General features: G+C 45.1%; 1 protein-coding gene across 1 annotated transcript in view; it reads right to left on the bottom strand.

Annotated features, from left to right (window-relative positions):
• IPPK (inositol-pentakisphosphate 2-kinase) overlaps positions 1-21321 on the bottom strand; it is a 103605-nt gene that overhangs the window by 61750 nt on the left and 20534 nt on the right. The window contains exon 2 of the mRNA XM_068251393.1: positions 9575-9622. Coding sequence (XP_068107494.1) covers positions 9575-9622 — 48 coding nt within the window. The remainder of the gene's footprint in view (positions 1-9574; positions 9623-21321) is intronic.

The following is a 21321-nucleotide window of genomic DNA, read 5'->3' as shown; positions in this document are numbered from 1 at the left end:
TATACATTATTTATGGATGACTATTATCTGAGAAATAGAACATTTTATCATATTTTCTATTTTAATTACAGTTTAAATTCATTAGGAGTCGGTGCATTTTTTTCCCAACTCCGACTCCACAGCCCTGGAAAAGGGGACAAGATTCATTAGGCTGCTTAGTTGTATGGCTCTGCAGTGAGCTTTAAAAGCTGTAGAGAACTAAATTGTTAAAAAAAAAAAAAAAAAAAAAAATCGTCTGGTCACTGGGTGGGTGTAAGCCTGTGGTCCCCTGCAGCTGAAATGTCCCGCGCCGCTGGTCCTGATGTAATTATTTATCTAACTAGGTGCGGCTGCGCAGTTACTCTTCTATTCGTCTAGTTAGACAAATAATTACATCGGGATCGGTGCTTCGGAAGAGGACAGTGCAGGACATTCCAGCTGCAGGGGGGCCGATAGATGCATCAGGTAAGGGGCAGTTTTTGTTTTTTTAAAAAGGTCAACAGAACTCCTTTAACCCTCCTGGCGGTTTGCTTTAAAAAAAAAAAAAAAAAAAAAAAAAAAAAATCGCCAGGGGGCAGCAAATCTTTTTTTTTTTAATTTTTTTTTTGTTTTTTCATGTAGCGAGACAAAGTCTCGCTACATGATAGCCGCTGCTCAGCGGCATCCCCCCAGCCCCTCCGATCGCCTCCGGCGATCAGGAGATCCCGTTCAAAGAACGGGATCTCCTGGAGGGCTTCCCCCGTTGCCATGGCGACGGGGCGGGATGACGTCACCGACGACGTCAAAGGGGATTCCGATCCACCCCATAGAGCTGCCTGGCACTGATTGGCCAGGCAGCGCACAGGGCCTGGGGGGGGGGGGGGGGCGGCTGCGGCGCGACGGATAGCGGCGGCGATCGGGCACTGCACGCAGCTAGCAAAGTGCTAGCTGCGTGCAGCAAAAAAAAAAAAAAAATTATGCAAATCGGCCCAGCGGGGCCTTAGCGGTGCCTTCCGGCGGCATAGCCCGAGCTCAGCTCGGGCTTACCGCCAGGAAGGTTAAGTGGTTAAACGACTTTTTTTAGTTGTCTCACTACCCCAAAAATCACAACTGCTTTATACATTGACACACTCAGAACATGATTGATGCATGGGTCACACGAGGACTATGTCAGTTTTAGATTCCCAAAGCATGACTTTGTATACCAAGACCAAACTGCACTCCTACTAGATAGAATAAAACACACTGCCTCTATATAACAACAATACCATATTCTATAGGTTTGTTGTACACTACCCCACCTCTTGTTGTGGTCCCCCCACCCCCATCCATTCCTTTAGATTGTAAGCTGGCAAGGGCAGGGCTCTCTCCCCTTTTGTATCCTGGAAATCATCATGCCTTTTATTCATCATGTTACTTTTATCACCATCAGTATCAATTCTGTATTTTGTATTGTCTTTGTATTTTGTCACCAAGTATGTATCTTGTATATTGGTGTACACCATTGTCTGTATTATTATGTACCCTATGTTAGTTTCTTACTTTGTACAGCGCCACGGAATATGTTGGCGTTTTATATATCAATAATCCTATACAATAAACCCTGTGTCCTCTTGGGCGGGGGGCCAGAGTGTGAATGCGGACATGCGGCGGGGTTAGCTGCGGGAGGGGGGGATATGAGGGAGGCCTAGAGCCCATTATTGTAACGGGCTTAGGCCTACTAGTAACAATAATAATAATATCCTGGTAACATTAATAATACAGTAGTAACTACCAAAAAATCCACCACACCTACACAGCAAAATTACCCTGTACACACACTCTGTACACACACTCTGTACACACACTCTGTACACACACTCTGTACACACACTCTGTACACACACTCTGTACACACACTCTGTACACACACTCTGTACACACACTCTGTACACACACTCTGTACACACACTCTGTACACACACTCTGTACACACACTCTGTACACACACTCTGTACACACACTCTGTACACACACTCTGTACACACACACAGAGATGCACACACACAGATGCACACAAAGCAAAATTACACATTACCCACACACAGATACACACACACTCTGAACACACACACACACACACACACACTGTACACACACTGTACACACACACACACTGTACACACACACACTGTACACACACACACTGTACACACACACACACACACACACTGTACACACACACACACAGTACACACACACACACAGTACACACACACAGTACACACACACAGTACACACACACAGTACACACACACAGTACACACACACAGTACACACACACACACACACACAGTCAATTTAGAGTACAGCTACTTTCCTGACACTCAAGTAAAAGTCAGAGGTATTCGTTTACAAAACCATGCACCACCCTCTGCAGCCACATGCGGCAACATAGAGGCTCCTCTGGATTCCTCTAGGTTTCTTACCACTAGCCCTGTAACAAGCATAAAACCACAAACAAGCATTCTACACATCAGCATATGTAAATACAGCAAGCGCAGATCATAAAGCTGCTCTCATGTGGCTGAATTATATACTCTGCTCATAACATACAGCATGTACACCAGCATATGCTAATACTGACAAATATGGAAATAGCTGGAGGAGTCAGAGGCAAAGGATTATACCAGAGTCACAAAGTTTTTAAGACACATCGTGACAACCCCAGAGCAGTAACAGCAGAGGAGTAACTGCACAGCAGTAACCCAACAGCAGTAGCAGCACAGCAGTAGCAGCACAGCAGTCGCCGCACAGCAGCAACACCAGAGCAGCAATACCAGAGCAGTAACAGCAGAGCAGTAACAGCAGAGCAGTAACAGCAGAGCAGTAACAGCAGAGCAGTAGCCCCAGTAACCGCAGAGCAGTAGCCCCAGAGCAGAAACATCAGAGCAGTAGCCCCAGTAACCGCAGAGCAGTAGCCCCAGAGCAGAAACATCAGAGCAGTAGCCGCAGAGCAGTAACAGCAGAGCAGTAACAGCAGAGCAGTAACAGCAGAGCAGTAACAGCAGAGCAGTAACCGCAGAGCAGTAACAGCAGAGCAGTAACAGCAGAGCAGTAACCGCAGAGCAGTAACAGCAGAGCAGTAGCCGCAGAGCAGTAGCCGCAGAGCAGTAGCCGCAGAGCAGTAGCCGCAGAGCAGTAGCCGCAGAGCAGTAAAAGCAGAGCAGTAACAGCAGAGCAGTAACAGCAGAGCAGTAAAAGCAGAGTAATAACAGCAGAGCAGTAACAGCAGAGCAGTAGTCGCAGAGCAGTAGCCGCAGAGCAGTATCCCCAGAGCAGTAACAGCAGAGCAGTAACAGCAGAGCAGTATCCGCAGAGCAGTAACAGCAGAGCAGTAACAGCAGAGCAGTAACAGCAGAGCAGTAACAGCAGAGCAGTATCCGCAGAGCAGTAACAGCAGAGCAGTAGCCGCAGAGCAGTAACAGCAGAGCAGTAGCCGCAGAGCAGTAACAGCAGAGCAGTAGCCCCAGAGCAGTAACAGCAGAGCAGTAACAGCAGAGCAGTAACAGCAGAGCAGTAACAGCAGAGCAGTAACAGCAGAGCAGTAACAGCAGATGCGTGCAGATTCAGTTGCTGCTGGCAATGCTGCTCAGTCCTCTGCACATAAGAACTGCCAGGTATACCAATCCGATCCCCATCAGAAGCATCAGACTCCCATCCGATTGTAAAAGACCAATAGGAATCCTCCCTGAACACCAGGTAGGATTCCTATTGGTCTGCTGCAAACCAATAGTAGCCTTACGCTTCTGATGGGGCTCATGCTCCCATTAAACTTTGTCAAGCGTACTCGGCGACCAGCCTAGCGAGAATGGACAATGTCTGTTCTCAGGGGCTTTCATCCGCTGGCATCCGCTCCGTCCGACCTGGAAAAGTCAAGCAGGAACCAAACTTGCATTTCTCTCGACATAACAGATCAAACAGATCCAATCCCAGCCGACTGATGAGAACAGATAACATTGCATAGGATCCAATCACATCCATGCCGATCCAAACCTTTTGGGGTGAAGTGTGAACCTCCAACAGATTTACATTAATGTATGTCTGGCTACGCCTCATGTACAGTCTTGAGGGAACTCTGTATATGCTGCAGTCTTATAAAGCGCAAAATAATAAAACAAATTAAACAAAGCATACAGAGGTCAGGCAGGGCTTTAACCCTCCTGGCGGTTCTTTAATTCTGGCAATTAGGCAGAAATACATTTTTTTTTGTTTTTTGTTTCATGTAAAGCTACCAGAGTGGTAGCTACATGAAACACCACTAGAGGGCGCATGTGTCCCTCTAGTGCGATCGTCGCCGGCATCAATAGCAAACAGGGGTATATAACGCGTTCCCCTGTTTTGCTTTTCCTGTCGCCATGGCGACGATCTGAATGACGTCATGGACGTCAGCTGACCTCCTGACGTCAGACGCCTCCGATCCAGCCCATAGCGCTGCCTGGAAGTCATTGGTCCGGGAAGCGATGGGTTTTGGCGGGGGGCCCTCTTCCGCCGCTGCGTGCGGTCGATCGCTGCAGAGCGGCGGCGATCAAGCTGGACGCGCGGCTAGCAAAGTGCTAGCTGTGCGTACAGCATTTTAAATGAGGCAAATCGCCCCACCAGGGGCTGAGATATCCTCTGCGGCTCGGGGTTACCGCTAAGAGGGTTAATATATAGCATAACGGTATAATGTCACAGCAACCAATATAACAGAGTAACTAAACAGCTCGGGGTGACCCAAACCACCAGGAATGTATAGGGGGCTAAAAGAGACTGAAAAGCCCTCCAACTAATAAGCAATGCTTGGTGTGATTTGCCTTCATAAAACAGAAGGAAACTTGCAATAATTCAGCTTTAAAGAGAAACCGTGTCCAAGAATTGAGCTTCATCCCAATCAGTAGCCAATACCCCCTTTCCCATGAGAAATCTTTTCCTTTTCACAAACAGACCATCAGGGGACGCTGTATGACTGATATTGTTGTGAAACCCCTCCCACAAGAAACTCTGAGGACCGTGGTACTCCTGGCAGTTTCCTGTCTTTGAACCTTGCTGCATTGTGGGAAATAGCTGTTTACAGCTGTTTTCAACTGTCAAAAAAGCATGCAGCAGCTACATCACCTGCCAGCAGTAGAAATGTCACCATGTAATAAATGTCAGAACGTAAATCAGGGATTTAAAAGATTTTACAATGGGCAAACACTGACTAAATCATTTATACATAATTATTGTAAAAATGAAGCACTTTATTACATTATTTTCACTGGAGTTCCTCTTTAACTGCTGAGGACCAAAAGTCTGAAACAGGCGGTCTACTTGTTGGGTTGGTGTGGCTGTGTAAAATTTAAAGCTATAGGCTTGCTGTACACTGGCGGTACTGGATGCAAGCCTGGCTTCTGTTTTAAGAAGGCAAATTACACTAAGCTTTGCTTATTAGTAGGAGGGCATTTCGGTCTCTTTTATCCCCCTATACATTCCTAGTGGTTAGAGTCACCCCGAGCTGCTTGTTACTCTGTTGTACTTGTCTAAGCCCTATCAATCCCTGCCATGTACTGATGAGGACCAAGAATCTGAAACATGATCATATTAACAGAGGTGCCGAGTGTTGTTTGTTTTGCTAGATGCTGTAACTCCTTTTTCTATTGCCTGAGGAAGCGGGCGCTGACCCGTGAAACGCGTTGCTTTGTTTTATCTGGAATTCGTTAATAAATAGACTGAATGTACAGTCGTGTTGTGTCTGCTTGGAGGAGGTAAGTCCACCACTGCCTCCTCTAATTACCACATTTTTGGCTTTTAAGCTCCTTTAAAACCCCTTTTATCCTTTTGGCGCCTCTGTTCTCTCCTATATAAGAATCTGAAACAGGCAGTCTACATGTGGGGTTGATGCGGCTGTGTAATATTTAAAGAGACACTGAAGCGAAAAAAAATATATGATATAGTGAATTGGTTGTGTACTATGAATAATTACTAGAAGAAGATTAGCAGCAAAGAAAATATCCCCATATTTTTATTTTCAGGTATACAGTGTTTTTTCTAGCATTGCATCACTCTATAATATGTGCAGATTACACAACACTCAGCATTCAAAATGATTCTTTCAGAGCAGTCTGTGAACTAATGACCTCTCCTCTGGCAGAGGAAAAGTAATTAGTTCACTTACAGTTGAGATAATAAAAGTCAGATAACAGCCCTCTCCACGACTTTGAAAGTCGTAGAGATTAATGGCTTTTTTGCATAGAGATAACAACTAGAGTTTCTTAACTCTTCCTGTACTGGAAACAATTAGACTGATGTATCTGATCTTAATGTTTTATTTCTTAGCTGTACTACACATACAAATCACAATATCATTTTTTTTCGCTTCAGTGTCTCTTTAAAGCTATGGGCTTGCTATACACCAGCAGGTCTGGATGCTAGTCTGGCTTACAGGGGCATAAAGAGATCATTTGCATATTCAGTAGCGGTGCATTGTGGGTAACCTCAAATCTTCACTTATAGCTGAATTATTGCACGTTTCCCTCTGTTTTAAGACGGCAAATCAATGAACAGTGCAAAGGCACGAAATGTTCCAAAAACATTTCTTTGCTACAGTTAATACAAATTCTGAAATTAATCTATAATGTGTCTACTCCCTGCTTTCATGGAAGCAGACATAGGGTTAAAATCCTGTGTTTACAAATTAGCTGTTCTGCCGTGGCAGATGAAATTCCTGAGCTGACAACTGAGAGATCAAATTACAGTTGCGCTTAGTCACAGAAGAGGGGGTAATAGTATTAGACAGGCTAAACTCTCTAAATACATACAGGGTGCATTTCTCTAGGTTTCCCTTCTGCCCTGTGCAAGAGTTCAGGTCCACTTTAAAACGGAGTAAAATCTCAAGCAAGGTTTTCAGAATAAAGTGGATGGTAGAGCAGCGTTTGTCTTCACACTTAATGTGAGAAACTCCTGATCCACGTCTGGTGCTGCAGAATGTTTAGCCCACAAGCTGTCGGATCAGCTGAGACACAACAGAGGAAGCAGTGTGGGAGAGCCTTGGCCTCCTCAATGCAAACACTCTTCTGCGAGATGTTGTGAACTTGTAATACCGCCTCTGGGAGCAGCTTCCTGCAAAGTCAGAAATTATCCCAGAAACAAGATTTCTTTATTTTCATCTGAAATCCTCCAAACATCTCATGAGTCAAAATAACGACAGAATAAGGCCGGCTCTGTTTACGCCCTGCCAGGGACTCCCCTACGGGTCCATTCACAGGGGTGGAGGAGCCAACTGCACACCCACCGTCCAGGGGTCTCCTCCCCACCAACCAAGGATCAGGAGGACGCAAGCAGGCGAGAGCGGGGACAGCACATTGCACCAAGTACTTCCTGATCACTGGGATTGGCTCACAATGATCAGGAACCAATGAAAATGGCTCCTGACCGATGTACGGAACTACGCCGTCTTTAGACAGCAGAGATCTGTGTCGGCGGGGACGCACTATTACATACCATAACTATCAAGCATCAGGCTAAGTGTCCCCTTCGTATCGGCTGGTTGGCAGCTTCTGCACATGCGTCGGGAGCGTTGTGCGCAGGTGCAGTGGCACTGCACAGGACGCTCCCCGGCACACAAGCATGTTTGGACCCGGACATGCGCAGAAGCCACCTACTGCCGTTAGTGGACAGCAGAAGACCAGGTGACATCGGAACTGCAGTGAGGAACACAGAGACCTCTAGTGGCTGGAGGAAGCCCCAGGTAAGTATAGCTGCAGGGTTTTCCTTTGTCTCATGGAGCCACGGCTGGATATGTACCCTTTACCGCCCAAGGCCACTGTTATCAGCCACACCCCTTCGGTATAGGTAGCGAAATGACCCCTCCCCTTCCCTCCAGTGTAGGTAGCCAGATGACCCCTCCCCCCTTTCCTATAGTATAGGTAGCCAGATGACCCCTCCCCCTTCCCTCCAGTATAGGTAGCCAGATGACCCCCCCTTTTCCTACAGTACAGGTAGCCAGATGACCCCTCCCCCCTTTCCTAGAGTATAGGTAGCCAGATTACCCCTCCCCCCTTTCCTAGAGTATAGGTAGCCAGATGACTCCCTTAATCCCTCCTTTTCTCACCCCCTTTCAGTATAGGTAGCCAGGCCCAGCTCACCACACTGCAGCAGCCATCAGTGTCACTTCTCCGCTCGTCTCCAGTGCAGAAGCTTCTTCTCCCTTTCCGTCTCCAAAGCTGCCACCGGCCACAATGCAAGCGTGCACAGAGAGCAAGTTGGCTGCTGTACAGGCGGCTGGCAGCAGAGTATCACGGTCAGGCGCTCGCCTGAGCTCCAGTTTAGCCTGCTGCTTTGGTGCCCTAGGCCATGGCCTAGGTGGCCTTGGCCGAAATTCGGCCCTGCATGGAGCTGTAGTTCCATGCCATTTTCCAATTGTAAGCAGGATGTTAGTTGTGTGCAACACATGCAATAGAACTGTAGTAATTCTTGTGACGAGGAACGACAGATCATTCGGCTCAGAAACTATTGCAGGGAAAATTGAAGAGGAGGAGTTTTAAAGTGGACCTGAACTCTTGCACAGGACTGAAGATATACATAGAGAAATGCACTCTACATTTATTTAGAGAGTTTAGCCTGTTTAATTCCCCATCATTTGTGTATAATCACATGTTGTAATTTGATCCATCTCCTGTGTCACATGACTGCCTATGGCAGACAAGCAGATAAGGCCATTTAAAAGCACAGGCTGTAAACAATGTGTCAGCTTCCATGAATCAGGAAGTAGAAACACTGCAGATTTGAGGATGTGTATCAGCTTTAACAAAGAGATGTTTTTTGTTTAAAGGTTATTATGCTGTTGTGCATCTTCTAGAGCAGAGAGGACCTTCTGAGTTCAGGTCCACTTTAAAGCAGTAGGATTAGTGATACTAAAAAACACATCTATACCTGTAAGTAGATAAATACTTGAGCTACTTACATAACACATGTATTGTACTCTCCACGTTTTGATTTCAGTGAATCTTATATAGTAAATGAAGAGAATTCTCTTCCTGGTGGGAACCATGTCTTTTGCCCACAGTTGGAGGCTAAATCCTGATGTCATTTCTGCCCTTAACTTTTTTTTTCCTTTCTCTTCCAATCGCTGAGTCACCTCAGCCTTGTTTGCAAACACAAGTGAGCAGAGGATCATGTTTCAGCTAGGCAGGGAAATAAATAGAAGAGGAGGAATAACCAGGGTTGGAATCCTGGCCAGGGTCAGTACCTATTCAGTAAGGAGTTCAAAGCAAGACTCCCTAACACTGCAGGGTGGCCTCTTGAGCACGTCCCAGTGGCTGCAGCTCTTGAGCGCTTTGAGTCCGACAGGAGAAAAGCGCTATAAAAATGTTCAAATTATTATTATTATACTATATTATAGATAAAAAGAACCCCCAGCATGCAACTGTTTGGCACTGACTTTTAAAGGGCCAGTGCTCCTGAAGTATGTGATAACTCCAGACCATAACAGCAGAAAAAGTTTTGAAAGTTTTGAATGCAGGATTAGCATCTTTATCACTTAATACACTCCGACCCATTGATGTTGAAATTTGATTTTTATGGTGACAATCCCGCTTTAAGGAGGAATATTTCTTACCAGATTTCTGTTTGGCAGAAACTTCAGGAATCTCAGCACCACACATCTCTGAAATAAATAAAAACAGTCATTAAAGGGGGATTCAGAGGAACTGTAGTGAAAATAACATAATGAATACAATTGCTCATTTTTACAATATTAATTTATATATTATTTAGTCAGTGTTTGCCCCATTGTAACATTTTTCCTCTTCCCAATTTATATTGTGAAATGCATCACATTGGTGGTGACATCTTTAGTTCTGCCAGGTGATCTGTACGGAATGGTCATAACAGAGTTCTACGCACAGAGGGAGATACTGCTTGCTTGGCAGTTGGAATAAGCAATTATTTCCCACAGACAGGAAACTGTCAGGACCATGGCCATGACATCACACTGTGGGAGGGGTTTCACCACAATATCAGCCATACAGCCTTATTTTCTGATCATTTCCTGCTGGTTCCTGAATTTCACTCTTATTTGTCCAGCCCTGATCTCTAGAATACAGCTGGAGTATCTGCGACCACACACAAGGGAAAGGGAAAACCCGAGATAACGCTCTGTACAGCGTCTGTATCGCGCTCAGCAGGAGTATCCGCGACCACACACAAGGGAAAGGGAAAACCCGAGATAACACTCTGTACAGCGCCTGTATCGCGCTCAGCAGGAGTATCCGCGACCACACACAAGGGAAAGGGAAAACCCGAGATAACACTCTGTACAGCGTCTGTATCGCGCTCAGCAGGAGTATCCGCGACCACACACAAGGGAAAGGGTAAACCCGAGATAACGCTCTGTACAGCGTCTGTATCGCGCTCAGCAGGAGTATCTGCGACCACACACAAGGGAAAGGGAAAACCCGAGATAACACTCTGTACAGCGTCTGTATCGCGCTCAGCAGGAGTATCCGCGACCACACACAAGGGAAAGGGAAAACCCGAGATAACGCTCTGTACAGCGCCTGTATCGCGCTCAGCAGAACTTACACACAGGAATGTAGAATATGGCTATGTTTAGTAAAGCCTTCATAAAATAAAACTACTGCTATCACCGATATAAACATGCAAAACATAAGTTTGCTTTCTTAAAACAGAAGGTATTTGTTATTATTCAGGTTGGAGTGAGCTTGAGATGTCTCCCAGTGCATCACTGCTGAATATATGCAAATTAACCATTGTTGTCCCTAGAAGCTAAACACACCTCCAGAACCGCTGGAATGCAATGATGTGTCAGCTTGTTAATTGTACAGAGCCACAATAAACCAACATGCATACAGACTGTTTCCGATTGGTTGATCCTCATCAGTGCATGGCATGGATTAATATGGTTCTATGGGGTAGGACTTGAAACACCCAGAGGTACAGAATAACCAGCATTGTCCTGGTGAACCAAAACTCCCAGGAGTGTGTAAGGGGCTACAAAGATCCAAAAAGTCCTCTTACTAAAATGTAATGCAAAACAAAAGTTTTCAGCATATTAAGCAGTGAAGAATTGTGGGAGACATACGCTCACTCCAATCTGAATCACAAATACCTTCTGTTTTAAGGCGGCATAATTTTGTTTTCCATAGTATTTTAGTAAGAGTGCTTTTTGGTCCTTTGTAGCCCCTGAGTTCTGGTTCACCACAAGCATGCTGGGTAATCTGTAAATCCATATAAACATATACATCTGCAGAAGAGTACAATTGCCAATGTCTCAAGTTCAGCTTGTAAAGCAAAATAGTTTATGGACCAATAAAAAAAAAGGCACATGAACTACATATCTCAGATGTATAAGGACACTCTTCTTCCGACGCATCTCAAAGGAAATATACCAGAACTACAAGACTCTGTACATTGGACTTAGGGAGCTCTATACTACCATCGAAGGGTAGATAAGAAGTGAAGGACGACTAGCAAAGCTCACACCCCTCAGAGACAAGACAGGTCAACGCTGCAAGACCAGAGAAGGAGAAAGTCACACGATGAAGGCAGTTAGCGCTACCCTTGTACCAAGCCGCTCATCCACAAGTCTAGAAATATAGAAGTTTCATTGTCAGAACGTGGTGGAAAATTTCTGTGTCCTTTCCTAGAGGAGTAAAGTTTTTACAGTATGTGAAATACAAGATGTGACACAGCGTACAAACTTTACATTTTCCCTGACTGAATGTAATCAGGGCCGAAGAGTCGCTGACATTTCTGGAAAGACACGGATGCCAGGCTCACCTCCTCAAGTATAAAGGACAAGAGTGACCAGGTCTCCAGCTGGATTTCAGCAATTATAGCATTTCTTTGTTTAAAGTGACACAGAAGTGATATAATGAATTGTATGTGTAGTACGAACATTAGCAGCAAAGAAACGAGTCTCAATACTGTATTTATATTTTCAGTTGCATCATATGGTCATATAGGCAATTTACGAGGGCGCGAGCGTGAACAGCGGCGAGAGGTGCGTATATCTACGCTCCTGGTGGGGAAAGGGTGTTAAAAGGAGCGTAGATATACGCACCTGTGGCGGTAAAGTAGTTAAACTATGAAACAAAGCAGAGCAAGTGACCCTTTGAACTTCCCTGCATTAAAACCTTATCTCAAGCTGTCTTTCACCGTTTCTTTGCTGTTTAAGTGCTTCAGAAAACAGGACTGCACTCAACCCAGTGAGTTAGAGAGCTCTTTTGCATAGATAACACCTGTTTGTTTTTTTTAAACTTTTCCTGTACTGGAGAACACCACAAGACTTTTCTTTGCTACTAATGTTCTATTTTTAGCTGTACTAGACATACAATTCAGTATCTCAGAAGTGTATTTTTACTTCAGTTTCTCTTTAAAAAGCCATAGCATAAAATGCACAACGTTTCGGCTTTTGGGCCTTTTTCAAGTGCACCTGTCCCGGTCATTCTTGTCCTTTGCAGTGTGTCCCTACACCCTTGGTGGATCCGGGTGTGGTCTGGTTGACTCCCATGAATATAAAATTGTGCATGAATATTGAGCAGTATGAGCAGCTGGGCCACCCTTTTTGTGTCGACACTTAAAGGGAACCAGAGGCAGAGCTCAGGTCAAAAACAACATACTTACCTGTATAGGCTTCCCTATATGTACTCATGCTTCAACTCGGGTCTGCTTGAAAGAGAACCCAATGGGGGGACGATATTTGGGGTTGGCAATGATTTCCTTTTAAAGAATGCAGATTGCCTGGCTGTCCTGCTGATTCTCTGGCCTCTAATGCTTTAAGCCATAGGTTCGGTCGCTCCAGGCAGAAAATTTTAGTCAATCAGCGGCTGATTAAAGGTGCCCATACACTCGTCAGATCGGCAGCAGATAGATAAGAAATGCATCTGATGATCTATCTGATGCGTTTTTAGAACATTTTTTACCAGGATAGAATTCCAATAGATTTCAGTTTGAAATCTATTGAAATTCGATCTGATGGCATTTTTTTGCCATCAGATTTCCATTAAGGCCAATGCAAACTGATAAGCAATCTCATCAGATCGACCTAAATTTTCCACCCTGCAAGTTCGATGGAAATCCATCGAAATCGATCGAAATCGGCCGTCGATCGGTCGATTGGCCAACCGATTTGCAATCGATCGATCGGGATCGATCGGTCGGCCAGAAAATCGGCTGAGTGTATGGGCTGCTTAAGAGCATGTCATTAGCGTTGTTCGATTCGGCGACAGACGAAGGCGGTTGTCTCTCCAGTTGGCCGCACAGCCTGGTCTCTGCTGGTCCCCGGCGTCTGCTTCACTTCCTGTCCCCCTGGCGCCTGAGTGACATTAATGCAGGGGATTAACACTAGGCGTCCCTAAAGGTCACAGCGCCCCTAGTGTCTGTCCCCTATATTACACTACACAGGACACGGGAGGTAAAAGGAGCAACTGGCGGGGACCAGCAGAGACCGGGACCACGTGGGCGGGCAGGTGAGAACCGCAGGGGGACTAAGACCTGGTCAGGCACACAGATTTTAAGAAATTTCACGCTGGAATCGATGGAAAGTCTGTGTACAGTGTGTGGAGGCAATCGAGCAGATAGATCCCCCTCTGATCAGGTAATGATCTGAGAAGGATCAATTTGTTGGCCATATCCACCAGTGTATGGCCACCTTAATCTTTGTGAATCAACCCCAATTCCTGTAATACATTTAGCCACAGACCCTGAACAAGCATGCAGAACAGGTGCTCTGACTGAAGTCACAATGCAATCATGGCCGGGAGGGGGTTGGGGGAAGTCTTATTTCAGGGGAAAGACGGTACTTACTCATGTAACTTACTCATGTAGATGGACACTTAAAAACGGGTGGAGGCACCCAATGCAATGTAGCAAGCCTGAGCGTCTCTACATGCTCATATGCTTGCTACACAGCAGTTAAGGGGGAACTCCAGCCTAAACAAACATTCTGTCATTAAGTTACATTTGTTAAAATAGATAGGTAATATAATCTCTTGCCCACCCTGTTTTAAAAGAACAGGCAAATGTTTGATTTCATGATGGCAGCCATCTTTTTGGTTGAAAGGAGGTGACAGGGAGCATGAGACAGTTCCAACTGTCCTGTGTCCTGATCACCCCTCCCAGTTGCTAGGCAACGTGATTAACAACATAGGAAATCCCATCATGCTCTGCACAGCATCAGGGGAAAAAAGCCTGGGCTTTTTTTCTTTGATGGGTGGAGCTTAGATAAAAATGCAGCTAAAATGATGCTTTGGTAAGAAAAACAAAGTTCTGATGCTGTGAAACTGTTAAAGAAACACCAAGCCTTTTCAGTTCTGCTGAGTAGATTTTTAGTCCGGAGGTTCACTTTAACACCTGTTTTTTTACTGACCTGAAGAAGTGGGCAAATACCCGCGAAACGCGTTGTCAATTTTATGTGCTCTAATATTAGACCTTTTTTCACCAGAGGTAAGATTACCTCTGTTTATAAGACCAGCAGCTTATTAGCCTAAGATAAGCTTCCCACTCTGTTTATAAGAGTATTCCAGAGCACCACTGCTGAATATATGCAAATTAACCATTGTACCCTTAGAAGCTAAACACACCTCCAGAACCGCTGGAATGCAATGATGTGTCAGCTTGTTAAATTGTTCCAGCGGTTCTGGAGGTGTGTTTAGCTTCTAAGGGTACAATGGTTAATTTGCATATATTCAGCAGTGTTGCACTGGGAGACATCTCGAGCTCACTCCAACCTGAATTATCGCAAATTCTTTCTGTTTTAGGAAAGCAATTTTTTGTTTTTCTTAACATCTTAGTAAGGGGGCTTTTAGGACCATTGTAGTCCCTTACACACTCCAATGAGTTCTGGGTCACCATGAGCTCGCTGGTTAGTCTGTACCTCTCGGTGTTACAAGCCCTACTCCATAGAGCCAAATTAATCCATGCCATGCACTGATGAGGATCAAACAATCCAAAACAGTCTGTATGCATGTTGGATTATTATGGCTCTTTTCACATTAACAAGCTGACACATCATTGCATTCCAGCGGTTCTGGAGGTGTGTTTAGCTTCTAAGGGTACAATGGTTAATTTGCATATATTCAGCAGTGGTGCCTGGGAGACATCGCAAGCTTACTCCAACCTGAATTATCGCAAATTCTTTCTGTTTTAGGAAAGCAATTTTTTGTTTTTCTTAACATCTTAGTAAGGGGGCTTTTAGGACCATTGTAGTCCCTTACACACTCCAATGAGTTCTGGGTCACCATGAGCTTGCTGGTTAGTCTGTTTATAAGAGTAAAAGCTTATTAGCCTATCTTTTGTACACTGGGAGTCTTCACCCGTTTTAAGTGTCTTTTCATGGCTCTTTAGAGGTGATAGTTTTTTAGTTTGTCCTAAAGAATATTCGGAGTGTGACCGACTAGTTCCCGTTACAGACCTGGAAAACCGAGGGGAAGGGGGTTGGGGGGAGGTTGGGATGGTTCATTTCCCGCCTGCTCCGATTTGCAACCCACCTTTGTCAGTATATACATCCTTAGTATTTTGCTTTTCCCAATCTTAAGTTTAGTACCCACGTTGCAATTTCAGCACTGAGCGGTCGTTTCCGCGATATTGTGACCTGGGCACAGGCGCACAACCAAACAACTTCGCTTAGCGTCGCAAAAAAGCCATCATGGCGGATTGGATCGTAAGAGTCCCCAACGACTCCCGCGCAAAGTACCACGATAACTTGAAGTCTCGCTCGCTCCCAGCATGTAGCATCGCGTGACGTCATGCGCACCCGCTGACAGGAAGAGGCATAGCTGATGACCGTCATCAAGGGGACGTTTGGCGGCGAGCATGCACTTATGGTCTCCTGGTCTCCTTTTGTCTTTTAAATGAGCCTGGGGTTGTTACAATCACGCAGGAACCATCAACATAAGCTATCTATGTAGAGGGAAGGCTCTGGATGCCGTACCGAATGCTTCTGAAGATAGGCGCACCTGTACTGCGCATGCATGCTCAAATGTGTGAATATACAAGAAAACTAAGCTTTGCGCAAATCGTGAAATGCTGCAAAACAGCAAGAGGAATACAGCAGCCATGCATAGTCTCGAGGTCACCAAGGATAAGACCTATGGGTATGGGACAATGCCACCATTTTCCACGCACATTTTCCAGCCAGTGACAAAGTATTGCACAATGCTGGTTCCGGCGTGAGTCATGGTCAGCTGTGTGCGGAGGTTTCTGTGTACACTATGAACACTGAGAGAAGGAATGTGATGGAATAAGAGGGGGGCCTCTGCCTATTACAGGCTGGTACAAGGCACCGGAGGAGGGGGGGGGGGGGTGCCCTGCTAATCAGTAATGGGATCACCTGACTTAACGAGGAGGAAAGCATGCGGCAGATATGGGTGGGGGTTGTGAGGTCATTGGATTCACATTCCACACAAACAAATACCATCATCCAATACAAACACAGGGGGTTTCTCCCTTTCTGCTGCTGCAGCAAACACAATACCGTCCATCATAGCACATCACTTCCAGCAAATATTCAACATGACCAGTCATCCATGCCAGGCTGACAAATCAGGAATGCCAGCAATGAAACCCACTCCCTGCCAGCAGCATCCTCGCTATTGGCCCGGCTGAGGACGTTATGATGGGTGATGGAGTTCACAAACTGCATAACACACAAGTTTTGTGTTGTGCTGACGATTTGCCCAAGCTTGCCGCACTCACACAAAATGTGTTCTTGGTGGCTGATTCTGACTTTCCATGTAACTGAATGGCACTTCCAGAGTTACAAGGATGCTCTGCAGAAACTCACACAGGTCCTCTCAGTGGCCAAGCATTCATATTTCTCCTCGCTTATTGCTTCACAGTGCTACAACACCAAAACAGATTTTTTTCCTACCTTCAACTCTCTTCCTAGACCAACACCCCACCTTCCATTCTCTACTCTTGCCCCCCCCCCCCCCCCCTTACACACACACACACACACACACACTTGACTATGGTTCAATTACAGTGTGAGCCTCTCTGAGGACAGTCAGTGACATGACTATGTACTCTGTAAAGTGCTGCTGAAGATGTCAGTGCTATATAAGTACATAATAATAATAATAATTTGGTAGGAAATGAGACTATGACTATGGTAGGATTAGATTGTGATCTCCTCTGAGGACAGTCAGTGACATGACTACAGTATGTGGTCTGCAAAGTGCTGCAGAAGATGTCAGTGCTACATAAATACATACCGGTAATAATAATAATAATATGGTAGGACACACACACATAATAATAATAATAATAATAATAATAATAATATGGTAGGACAGACTATGACTATGGTAGGATTAGAGTGTGAGCTCCTCTGAGGACAGTCAGTGACATGACTATGTACTCTGTAATGTGCTGCAGAAGATGTCAGTGCTATATAAATACATAATAATAATAATAATAATATGGTAGGACATTAGACTATGACTATGATAGGATTAGAGTGTTAGCTCCTCTGAGGACAGTCAGTGACATGACTATGTACTCTGTAATGTGCTGCAGGAGAGGTCAGTGCTATATAAATACATAATAATAATATGGTAGGACATTAGACTATGACTATGGTAGGATGAGAGTGTGAGCCCCTCTGAGGACAGTCAGTGACATGACTATGTACTCTGTAATGTGCTGCAGAAGATGCCAGTGCTATATAAATACATAATAATAATATGGTAGGACATTAGACTGTGACTATGGTAGGAATAGACTGTGATGCAAGTGAATGCAAAATAAATAAATCTCTCTAATATTATAAATAAAGTTTGGAAGTTTGTTACTCGATCACGTAACAACGGCTGAACGGATTTGAATGAAATTTGGCACACACATAGTACATTACCTGGAATAACATATAAGATACTATTTAACCCCATAACCAAAAAGTGGGCAGAGACAAATACAAATTTCCCTGGGAAAATGTAAACAGCAGCCATTCTTACACTGTTAATGGCAGGGTTCTGAAACTTTGCACAGTTGGTCACTGGGTGACTGGGATTAATATTCAGAAAAGTGGGTGGAGCCTACAACAGCCAATCAATATTCACCTATTGATTTGTAATCTTCAATATTTAATTGCAGCCATTCTTGCAAATCCGTTCAGCCATTGTTGCGTGATTGAGTAACAAACATCCAAACTTTGGCGTTTATCATAGTAGTGAGATACACACACACACACACAGTACACACAGTACACACACAGTACACACACAGTACACACACAGTACACACAGTACACACAGTACACACAGTACACACAGTACACACACAGTACACACACAGTACACACACAGTACACACACAGTACACACACAGTACACACACAGTACACACACAGTACACACACAGTACACACACAGTACACACACACACAGTACACACACACACACAGTACACACACACACACAGTACACACACACACACACACACACACACACACACACACACACACACACACACTAATGCTAGGTACACACCATACAATTTTCTGTTAGATTTTCTCTTAGATTTACCTGCCAGATAGTGTTTCTCCATGTTGTAGGTAAATCTAACAGAAGAATCTCACAGAAAATTGTATGGTTTGTCCCTAGCATTACCTTGACAACTAGAGTATTCAAAGTGTGATTTTAGTAACAGACTTATTTCCTGTTGTCCCCAAACAGCTCTCCTATACAGAGAGTTCTGAATGCCATTTGTGGAGCTGAGGTCCCCAGGGAAAGTGTAATGAGGCGTTATTAATGTCACATTGCTGGAAGACCCTGAATCCCACTGCAAGGACTCCATGCCGAATGCTACAGCTCCGCTCTACACAGAGGAGGGAACTGCTAACCGTAATTGAAGCAGAGAGAGGGGAGAGAAGCTGTCCACACGCAATGCTTGTGTCCTCACGTGTTAGAAGGAGCACTAGCACGAAACCTGTAATGGAAAATATCCCTCTGAGGGAGGCTAACCTCAGGAGGGGGGGGGGGAGGGGGGGGGGGGGGGGGGAGTCTCTGGATCCTATCGAGGCTCCCCCCCCCCGAAATGCGATGAGGTAAATATTTACCTACCACGATTCTGTGCAGGCGCACTAGCCGTTCTTCATTCAGATTAAGAAGGTAATAGCCAAACTCGATTGATCCGCTCTACTGCGCAGGTGCGAGTCCTTTTGTGCCTGCATAGTAGAGCGGATATGATCGGGCTCGGCCATTTCCGCCTAGCCCGAAAGAAGAGCCGCCACTGCGCCTGCGCTGGATCCCGGAGAGGTAACTATATCAAGCCTTGTCAAGCTTGTCGGGGGAGGGTTGGGGGGGAGCCAGCGCTGGATTGCCTGAAGCTACAGGGGAGGGGGAAGCCTCGTTGGTACCCAGTGCTGCCGCGACTCATGAATACGGTTGGGAACCACTGCAGTAAAACCTTATCTGAAGCTGTCTCTCACTGTTTCTTTGATGTTTAAAGGATACCCGAGGTGACATGTGACGTGATGAGATAGACATGGGTATGTACAGTGCCAAGCACACTAATAACTAGGCTGTGTTCCTTTTTTTCTTTCTCTGCCTGAAAGAGTTAAATATCAGGTATGTAAGTGGCTGACTCAGTCCTAACTCAGACAGGAAGTGACTACAGTGTGACCCTCCCATAACAAACTGCAACTATAAGGGCTCTTTTCCACTATGAAATGCGATCGCGATTCCGATCGCAATCGCATTTAAATTTCCACTATGCGATTGCGATTGAGCTACTATACTCATTATAGTACAGCTCAATCGCATACAAAACGCGGCAGGACGACGATTGCGCTTTGACTAAAATCGCATCGCAATCGGATCGCACTAATGGAAATTGCTGCTGCAGTTTCCATTAGTTTAATGTACCTTGCGATTTGCGATCAGAAGCAAATCGCAAATCGCAGGCTAGTGGAAAAAGGCCCTAAAACACTTTCCTAGCAGAAAATGGCTTCTGAGGGCAAGAACGAGATAAGAAGAGGAATTTCTTATCAGTGAGGGTCACACTGTAGACACTTCCTGTCTGAGTCAGGACTGAGTCAGCCACTTACATACCTGATATTTAACTCTTTCAGGCAGAGAAAGAAAAAAAGGAACACACTGTAAACAATAGGAGACTCATATCTGTGCTAATGTTCTATTTCTTAGCTGTACTACACATACAATTCAATATCTCATAAGTTTATTTGCACATCAGATTTACTGTACAGCAAACCTAAAGCGAAAATAAGAGATATCTGTGAGGCCCACAGATTACAGAGGAGCGTACTCCATGTGACCGGCCAGCTGAAGGTACCGGCCAGGATGCGTCACCGGCAGGCAAATCGTTGTTTTGACTGCTGTGCGCTGAGTAAAGATGCAAATCTGTAGCTCTCCGGTACAGAGTGTCTGTTGTTACTGTACACTCTGCAGCTTCCTTCCAACTGGCAGCACAGCTCGTCCAGAAGCCAAACGCAGAACTCTCCCCCACATCGGGCACCTGTCCTGTTACAACGCTGTATGGTCTTGGCCACCGTGCTGAAGCTCAGTGTCAGGATGTTGGCAATCTTATAGCCTAGGCCATCTTTATGCAGAGCAAAATTATTTTTTAAAGGACGACTGAAGTGAGAACATGGAGGCTGCCATATTTATTTCCTGTTAAACAATACCAGTTGCCTGGCTGTCCTGCTGATCCTCTGCCTCGAATTCTCTTAGCCATAGACCCTGAACAAGCATGCAGCAGATAAAGTGACATTATGTGTCAGATCTGACAAGATTAGCTGCATGCTTGTTCCTGGTTTTATTCAGACACCATTGCAGCCATATAGATCAGCAGGGCTGCCAGGCAACTAGTATTGTTTAAAGGGTAAAAAAAAAAAAAAGTATGTCAGCCTCCATATCCTTACTTCAGTTGCCCTTTAAGCTCCTCGGAGAGTTCTCTGCCATGAGCAGCCATGCTGAGCTTCCAGTGACCTATATGAGAGAGTGTGAGAGCGATAACACCAAATGTAACACACCTCCTGCTCCACATTCACACCTGAGACCTTGTGTAACACTGACCAGTCACATGACCCTGGGGAGGGAAAAAAATCTGCGTTTTGGCAGTCTTCACTTATGGGTGTACTCACTTTTGTTGCCAGTTGAGTTATTTTGATGGGACAGTACATTTACGCGGTCATACAAGCTGTACACTGACTGCTTTACATTGTGTCAGAGCGTCACATCTGCAGTGTTACATTTTCAGTGCTGTCTCATTAAAAAGATAGAATAAAAATTTACAAAATTGTCAGTGGTGTACTCAGTCTTGTGAGGTCATGTGTCATCAGGCTCAGACTGACCTCACAGTGATCTCACTGTTTTTGCATGC

This window comes from Hyperolius riggenbachi, chromosome 9 (assembly GCF_040937935.1).
Source record: "Hyperolius riggenbachi isolate aHypRig1 chromosome 9, aHypRig1.pri, whole genome shotgun sequence".
NCBI lineage: Eukaryota > Metazoa > Chordata > Amphibia > Anura > Hyperoliidae > Hyperolius > Hyperolius riggenbachi.
Note: the sequence above shows the minus strand (reverse complement) of the source record. Positions and strands in the feature narration are given on the sequence as shown.